Source organism: Nannochloropsis gaditana, assembly GCF_000240725.1.
Source record: "Nannochloropsis gaditana CCMP526 unplaced genomic scaffold scaffold990, whole genome shotgun sequence".
NCBI lineage: Eukaryota > Eustigmatophyceae > Eustigmatales > Monodopsidaceae > Microchloropsis > Microchloropsis gaditana.
In genome coordinates this window covers 1,203-9,028 of record NW_005802963.1, presented here as the reverse complement: position 1 = coordinate 9,028, position 7,826 = coordinate 1,203, and the positions used below count along the sequence as shown (strand labels likewise).

The window sequence follows — 7,826 nt, the reverse complement described above, 5'->3', positions numbered from 1 at the left end:
GGATATGGGGAAAGGCTCTCTGGGTACGTGGGCCATGCCTGTGTGGCCTTTGCACCTCCCTCTCAGACCCATTGTGGTTTTATTGGCAAATTTTCCCGCTTTTTCCAGATGGCATTGGTTTGGTGTCCTCAAACTGGCTTTCATCCGCATCTCCAGTGCTCTTACCTATTTCTTCTCTTCCCCGAACCCCCCTTTTTCTGGTAGTTCAGTAGACTTTAGATACACCCATCCCTTCTGACTGTATCGATTTCTTTGGCCATGAAGTGCTCGTCATGACCCTTGTCTCCCCCCTTTGTTCCCCCCTCATCCGATCCCCTCTCTCGTTTTTGCCGTTCGTTCCCTTTCCCCACTCCTTCCCTCAGGTCTGTATCGGGACCCTGCCGCCAAGAAACAATGGCTGGCTGTGCGCAACATCACCGGTAAGGTAGTCCTTTCTTGTGCGCTTACCCCTCCCATGTCTTTCAGCACCATGGAGAAGGCGAGCAGCGTGGCCTTCGCCTGCAAGCCCGTGCTCGACACCACGGCCGCACAGGAAATGATGACATTGAGGATCAAGGTCAAGGATGGCCTGGGGGAGCTCGTGAAGAAAATGAACGAACTCAAGGATGGGAAGTAGAGAGGAAAGAAAGGTAGGGGGGTGGCGAGACGCCATTGTTTTGAGCGGTGTGTGGGAGAACTGACACGTGGATTGAAAGAGGCCGAGAAAAGTGTCACGTAGCCAAGGAGGGGTAGGAAAGAAACAATAGAGTATCACAGGTCTTTGCCGGAGCGTTCCTCTTCCTCATTGAAGGCTGTGTCTGAGCATCATTTTCCGAGCTTTCTTGTACGGCACTCTCGTTCCGTTTGAAATACCGATGGCTTTATCAGCGCGCCTGCTCTTTCATGAGTTGGTTGTTCTACAGTCATTTTACGCGCAAGTCCAACTATTATTTCTCCCATGTATCGCCAATGTCATCATGCCAAGTAGCTCGGCGCCGTTTGAGCTAACTACTCTCTTCCTCCTCCCATTCTCCTCTCTCTTTCTCGATAACTCCGTCACCCCATATCCATGCTGGGAGCTACTGCCCTTCGAAGAACAGCAAAGTGCCCTCGATCCATGCTCCAATATCTCCCGTCAGCCCAGCAGCCCTAAATCCTCACACCCATCCCTCCCGTCTACACCACTGCCTCCCCCAAAGTCTTTCCTCAACCCAATCAAAAACTCCTTGAGGGAACACCGCGCCTGGGACAGGTCTCTCACCACTACTGTCACTTCCAGCCCCTGTACAGTCCAGGCCATGACTGCGCTCCCTTTCCTTCCCCATTGCCAGGCTTGCTTACTTCCTTTCCGGACAGGGTCAAAGAGACCAAGACATCGAAGGGGAGGCCGGGGGGCACCTGGGGTGAGGAGTAAGCTTCCATGCTCCTAAGCGACCGCGGGCGCAAGGACAGATAGGCAGGCGGCGACCATGTGCAGGGACAAAAGGGTGGGAAAATGACAAAATGTGAGGCGAGAGGAACGAAACCGTTCATGCTTCCCAATGGTGAAGCGTCTGCCGTACGAAAAGAGCGGTGCATTCAGCCGCAGGTGCGCGGCAGAAGATCTTGATTCCAAAATTCACAGCAGGGCATGACAAGTGGCAATCCTCTCTCACTTACATCCAATTCCTCTTCCGGCCAACGGACGCGCGGTCGCACCGACCGGTTCCACAGGGCGAGGATGCCCGACGCAGAGACGTAGTGCGCGTGCAGGACGTTTTTCTCCTGACTCATGGAGGGAGTCACGCGCGCAGTGCTCATTTCGGCGCCTGCGTGGCTGTTGCCTAAGTGTCGCCCTATGGCGCCCGCTGCCACCGGTCCAAAGGTGCACCAGATAGGGATACCGGCCAAATTTACAGCCCATGGCCTGCGTGACCCCAAGAGACAAGCCCGACCAGGCAGTGAAGCCAGGAGGAGGTCGGAACAATAGAGAAGGAGTCATGGAGGAGGATGGGTTTAGCTAGAGCGACCACCGCAATTGCTCCCTCAAGCATACCTTTCGTCCCTCTCCACTCACGGACCCCTTCCCTGCCTCTCTCCCTTAGTAATGCGCCCCTCTTCTTCAGATTGTCCCTCCCTCCACCTACCATTGCTGGAAGGCAGGCAAGCCTGCGTTGTACCCGCCCACTAAGGAAGAGAGGAGGACATTCCCCTCCTTGTATACCTGCACACGCGCCCCTGTGAGCAAAGCTCCCATGACAAAGGGCTTGATCAGGCAAGACCGGGCCAGGCAGGTCAAACAACCACCAAAGGCACAGGTAGAGCAGCAAATGCCGAGAACTTGCCGCGCAGGCGCCGCCGCTGCGAAATGCGGGTGCCCCCACAAATGTTCTTGGTCCATAAATTGGACGATAGCCTCGACGGCTTCTGGATGGAAATAACCTCCGTGGCTCCACATGGCGCTCACACGTTCATCCAATGGCATTGCCTCCAGCCCCTTTCCTCCGGGACCTTCCTCTGTTCGACGCGCGTCCAGAAAGGCCGAGAGCTCGGTCCAAGTCGGCGACAAGGGGATCTGGGTGTCCGTAACAGGAGATCTAAAATTCGAGTACACCCATTCGGACGGTAAATACGAGGTGTCCTTGACGGCCTCTCGCAGCGCGCTCTCTGGGGCGTCGGGGGGGGATGGGATGTGTTTGCGTGTAGTAATGTAGTCGATGAAGAAAGAGAGGTGGTGCCCGCGGGTGGCGCGCCGGTGCCGGGCGTAGGAGCGTCCCGAGGGGGACACGAAGGAGCCATCAGGCAGGCATATAGAGAGGATTTGGTAGGACATTTTGTCAAGAAGCTGCTGACTTTTGGCGCGAAATGTCTCGGAATGGGTGTAGTCTACGAGGTTGAGGAGGCTGGCTATGGTAAAAGGGTAGTACACGGGCGAGAGAAACTCTGCCAAACCTGAGAAATGCTCATAGGTTAGAAAAATTCACATTGCTGTCGGCAACCTTACTTGTTTGTGGCTTTCACGTAAACTTTACGTGTAGACATGGAAGGGGAAGTGGGAAGCTAAGTACCTATGGAGAGCTTTAAGTCCAAGAAGGCATCGAGCCGGTTCAGGAGAACGGATGGAATCGGGAGACCGAGGAACTCTCGAAGAAGCAACTCTGAAGATTGAGACATGATAATATGGTTTTCGGTCCAAAATACCTATGTATACAAGTGTGCACAGATAAGGAGGGCGGAGCAACATCAAGAAAAGAAAGGTGTTCGCGGTGAGACCATAGAGAGGAAAGTAAGACAGGACAACACGACGCGACGAAAATGATCGTGCGTGAGCTGATTGATGCATGCTCGTACAGAATGATGACAACGACGGGCGAGTTTTTAGACGCGGAGGGGACAAAGCTCACAATCCATGCGATGACAACCCACCTGACTGGTCTCATGCATCGTCCCGTGGTACCAGAAGCGATAGTGCTTCATAATGACCCGTGCTAATCCCTTTTCGTCGCCCTGGATGATACTGTGGAAGTGGATGACCGCTGAGGCGGAGTGTTGAGGTGGAAATCGTGAAGGACCTCAGAGCTTACCGGCGGAGGCGGACGACAAGTACCATGTCCGATGTCTCATGTAAGGGCAGCACCCCCTGAAGTATAGGATTGGCCAGAAGCTTTTGCTCATCTTCTTGGGAAAGCTCTTCCGTGAACGATGGTGCTGCGGCGGTGTCCATTTAAGGTTACGACTGTGCAGCAACAGGACAGATACCGTGGTAGGGCGGCACCAGCATAAATAGAAAGCCTGCAGCCAAAAAATACGCGGGACGGCGGTAAGATTCAGTAGACGATTGCCAATAAATTGCAAAGGCGATGTTGTGCAAATATTGAAGAGGGAGGAGAGCACTTTGTCGTGTACGGTAAGGCGCACGCTGCCTATGTCGAATGCATGTCATGCTTGTTAGTTAGAGGAAACGGCTGGGGAGCATTGGCGACATGTTTTGGTTTTTTGGGAGGAAGGAAAAAATATTAACAAGACGCTCAACATCAAATGTACTTTGCCCGCTACAGAAAATCTTCCATTCGATATTTTACAAAAGTTCATCGGTTTGAAGCCAGAATGAATCGACTTGCACGAGCATAATAACCCGTCAACTCCTCGGTATTACGAATCTATCACCGGCAGCCTCCCTACAGCAGCAGCCATTCATAGGACTGGTATGTCACTGCCTTATTCAGCCGCGCTTCTTCGACGTTGCCAGAATAAACGCAGAATTACTGTCACTGCTGTTGCCGCAACCGCCGTATTTGGTCTTCCGACCGTCGCGTCCTTTGCATTTGCCTCCCGGCACGTGGGACAGTACCAGCACCTTCCCAACCTCATTCCTCGCGTGTCATCCCCCATGTCCTCCACGGCTATTGGCTGCAATGATCGCCCTGCCTCTCTCTCGTCTGCTTTAGCACCTCCCCCTCTGCCATCCCCTCTCTTCTTCGGCCCCTACGAAATCACGCCCGATCAGGTTTTTTTCCAATCTCATCACTCCATGGCAATCGTGAATTTGAAGCCTCTGGTCCCATGCCACGTCCTCATCTTACCTTACCGGGTAGTAGAGCGGTTCTCGGACCTGAGGCCCGAGGAAGTGAGTGACTTGTACCGGGCAGTGCATGAAATAGGCCCTGTGCTGCAGACATATCAGAAGAAGCAAGGCTTGACCATCTCCATGCAAGACGGGAAGGCGGCCGGGCAAACGGTGCCGCACGTGCACGTGCACGTTCTCCCGCGTCTGGAGGGTGATTTCACGCCCAACGATAAAGTGTACGAGGAGCTGGAGGCAGTGCATTTGAAGAAGCACTTCGACCTGGACGTGGAACGGCGGCCTCGGACGCAGGCAGAAATGGCGGCGGAGGCCTTAGAACTCCGCAAACTCTTTCCACACCGACAAGGCCGTGCGGAGGGAAAGGAAGGGGTCTGAGCCGGTATGAAGGAAAGGTCGCGAAAGAAAAATGTCACCAAGACGGCTGAGCCGTGTCGTACCCATGACAGGCATCGGCCTAATCTTGACGCGGTTGCTATCATCAGCTATCCTGTTGCAATTGTTAGACTTTCTTTTCCCTGGCGACGGTCAGTCCATGCATTCAAATGGCCGCACAGACGAGCTTCACCCGCCGTCTCGGTCCACGTGGCTGCCACACGCTCCTGGGTCTATACCGTCATGATCTCCTTCTTCTTTTTCTCCAGAGCCTCCCCGACCCTCTTGACCCACTCCTCCGTCATGCTTTCGATCAACTTGGAGCTCCTGCGGACGTCGTCCTCCCCCACACCCTCCTTCCCTTCCCCTTTCAACCGGTCCATACCCTCCCGCCGAATCTTCCGAAGGTTTTGCCGGGCCGTCTCCGTGCATTGACTCACCAGTTTCACGTATCCTTGCCGCATTTCCGCGGACGGTTTGGGCAGTGGGACATTCACCACGTTTCCGTCCACACGGGGATTCAGCTCGAGCTTGCTGGCTTGGACCGCTTCGTGGACCGGATGGAGGATGTCCGGGTCGTAGACATGGATGACAGCCAGCGTCGGGCTCTTGATCGTGACCTGAGCAACGTCGGAAAGAGGCGTCGCTTTCCCATAGGCTTGCACGTGGAGGTGGTCAAACATCCCCGCGTCCGGCCGTCCCCCCCGCACGCCCGAGAACTCTTTTTCCAAACCTCGCAGCACCCGCTCCATTTTCGATTGCAGCTTGTCCAGGTCGACCAAGGGCTGTTCGTTATGTGTCACGCCGCCGATGGACGGGGCGTGGTGGTGGTGCGGTGCAGTGTGGCGTGACGGTGCGGCCGTCCCCGAGCCGGACCCAGAGCCGCCAGCATTGGCGCTGCCTTTTCGTCGGTCTGGTTTTGTGGGGTTTAATAGAAATGGGTACAACAGAGAGGTGGAAGAAGCGCGCGCCAACAAAGAGATATACAGTAAAGACTTCGACCCGAAGGGAAGCCTTCATTGGACATTAAGGGGGGGGGAGGTTATGGTAAGGACGACGGAGCTCTGAATTCCCATCCCTCGTTCGCCCTTTTTACGGACACGCATGCGATCCTTTGGTCCTCAACACGACGGTAAACTTAAATGGCACGTTATGTCGACGTCATTTCAATACTCTCAATCCTGGGAAAGCGCTGGCAGATACCCACAGCACAGTGCTCCCTTCGCCTACCTTTTTTGCTGAAGTTACGGACGGCTTGTGATGGTAGCCCCGATATGACAGGTGGTTGAAGAAGAGATACTGTCCTGCTAATACAATTGCTTTGCCCTCCGAATGCCCTGACTAATGCTCGGTTCATGATGCTCTTGGTTCTAGGGGAAGGCAGCCTTCTAGAGAGGTGCCGCATGCAAATACCACTTGAAAACGATGACATGAGACGTTCAAATGCCTTTTTCGCTAGCTGATGTAGCCAAAAATTTCTCGAAAGAAGACTGTGGACGGGAAGGGCGTGCTTGGACTGAGATGAGGTAATAAGACCTGTTTCAGGGGCGACCTCTCTGGTGACTCCGCTACTCGCCAGCCGGGGATAAATGATGCTTTTGCAGCGTCGCCAAAAAAAAAAGGAAAATGAGGCCGATAACCACGATATCAAGATCGATGTATGAGCACAATTCACAATCCTGGCTGTTTTAATAAATATTGTCGTGTCAGTGGTCTCTAGTCGATGCATGTACCCAGTTTTTCGTCAGTCAACCTCCCCTGCTTGCTTCCCTCTGAACCAGTTTACTTTCTGAGCAAGGGACATGCCGCCTCGTGCTAGCCCATAAATGTCACAGCAAAGACGCTCTGTGGCTCCCATTTTTCAAGAATCACGACTTCGGTAGGCCTTCAATATGTCCGTACCACCTGCGTCGGGCGGAGAGCCCAACTCGGACGCGTTTCGCTCCAGCTTGTTGAGTGATCAATTCTACCGACGGCTTATGCCCTTCCAACGAGATGGCATTGCTTTTGGAATCAAAGCTCAAGGCCGCGTGCTGCTGGCTGATGAAATGGGCCTGGGAAAAACGCTTCAAGCGATCGGGATCATGCTTCATTTCCACACGGACTTTCCGGCTCTAGTGGTCTTGCCTTCCTCTGTTAAATTCAGCTGGGCGAACGAATTGGAGCGATGGACAAAACTCAACCCCAAGAGGATCAAAATGGTGCGGTCTCGTGCGGACGTGGAGGCCTTACGCGACGCGGACGTGGTGCTTGTGACCTACGGCATGCTCTCTGCGACCGCGCCTGTGGTGGAAGCGTTACAGAGGGCCCGGCCCCATGTCGTGGTATTGGACGAGTCGCACTCCATCAAGAACCAGAACTCGCTGCGAAATCAGCTGCTGTCGCCGATCTTAAAACAGGTGATTCTTCTGCTTTAATAATACTTCACTTGGTCTTGAGGCGATAATATCGGCGCGCTGGGGAAGGCAATGGAGGGATAGCATGCGCTTCGGTTCCTTCTCACCTTTTCTTCTTTCAATCCACTCCCCTTCCCTCCCTCTGCTCTTCAGGCCAAGCGCGTCATCCTCCTTTCAGGCACGCCCGCCTTAGCGCGACCTGTGGAGCTTTACCCTCAGCTCTCTGCCATCGCCCCTTCTCTCTTCGGGACCTACCTAGAGTACGCCCGCCGGTTCTGCAACGCCCACCAGGGACGCTTTGGGTGGGACGTCAGCGGTGCCTCCAACGTGGCAGAATTGCACGTCAAGCTTCAGGTGAGTGACGTGTCATTACTTGGTCGGCCACGGCCGGGGCGCTTTTCCTCTTCCAGGTTCCTCCGTGTCGGCTTGGCTTTCTGGGAACCCCCTCGGCGAGCCCTCGACACGGTGAAAGGGGTCGTTCAACAAGCCGGGCGGCGCAGCGATCGGAGTAACGA

General features: G+C 54.5%; 4 protein-coding genes across 4 annotated transcripts in view; 2 read left to right on the top strand and 2 right to left on the bottom strand.

Annotated features, from left to right (window-relative positions):
* Positions 1 to 1,236: 1,236 nt before the first annotated feature.
* Positions 1,237 to 3,753, bottom strand: NGA_0688600 (uncharacterized protein; the record flags this gene model as incomplete). Its single annotated transcript, XM_005852731.1, has 6 exons — positions 3,543 to 3,753; positions 3,385 to 3,475; positions 3,027 to 3,159; positions 2,106 to 2,910; positions 1,639 to 1,885; positions 1,237 to 1,242 (listed from the first exon to the last, which is right to left on the bottom strand). The coding sequence occupies exons 1-6, from the start codon at positions 3,680 to 3,682 to the stop codon at positions 1,237 to 1,239; spliced, it is 1,422 nt and encodes a 473-aa protein (XP_005852793.1). The 5' UTR covers positions 3,683 to 3,753.
* A 412-nt stretch (positions 3,754 to 4,165) lies between these two features.
* On the top strand, positions 4,166 to 4,918 carry FHIT (bis(5'-adenosyl)-triphosphatase; the record flags this gene model as incomplete). The annotated part of the gene is made up of 1 exon (XM_005852733.1): positions 4,166 to 4,918. The coding sequence occupies one exon, from the start codon at positions 4,166 to 4,168 to the stop codon at positions 4,916 to 4,918; it is 753 nt and encodes a 250-aa protein (XP_005852795.1).
* A 230-nt stretch (positions 4,919 to 5,148) lies between these two features.
* Positions 5,149 to 6,411, bottom strand: NGA_0688500 (ribosome recycling factor; the record flags this gene model as incomplete). Its single annotated transcript, XM_005852730.1, has 2 exons — positions 6,146 to 6,411; positions 5,149 to 5,828 (listed from the first exon to the last, which is right to left on the bottom strand). Exons 1-2 carry the CDS (start codon positions 6,345 to 6,347, stop codon positions 5,149 to 5,151), a joined length of 882 nt encoding a protein of 293 aa, XP_005852792.1. The 5' UTR covers positions 6,348 to 6,411.
* Positions 6,412 to 6,807: 396 nt separating this feature from the next.
* Positions 6,808 to 7,826, top strand: part of NGA_0688700 (zinc finger ran-binding domain-containing protein 3) — a gene marked incomplete at both ends in the record, with an annotated part of 2,219 nt that continues 1,200 nt past the window's right edge. The window contains 2 exons of the mRNA XM_005852732.1: positions 6,808 to 7,314; positions 7,465 to 7,665. Of these exons, the coding sequence (XP_005852794.1) occupies positions 6,808 to 7,314; positions 7,465 to 7,665 (708 nt within the window). The remainder of the gene's footprint in view (positions 7,315 to 7,464; positions 7,666 to 7,826) is intronic.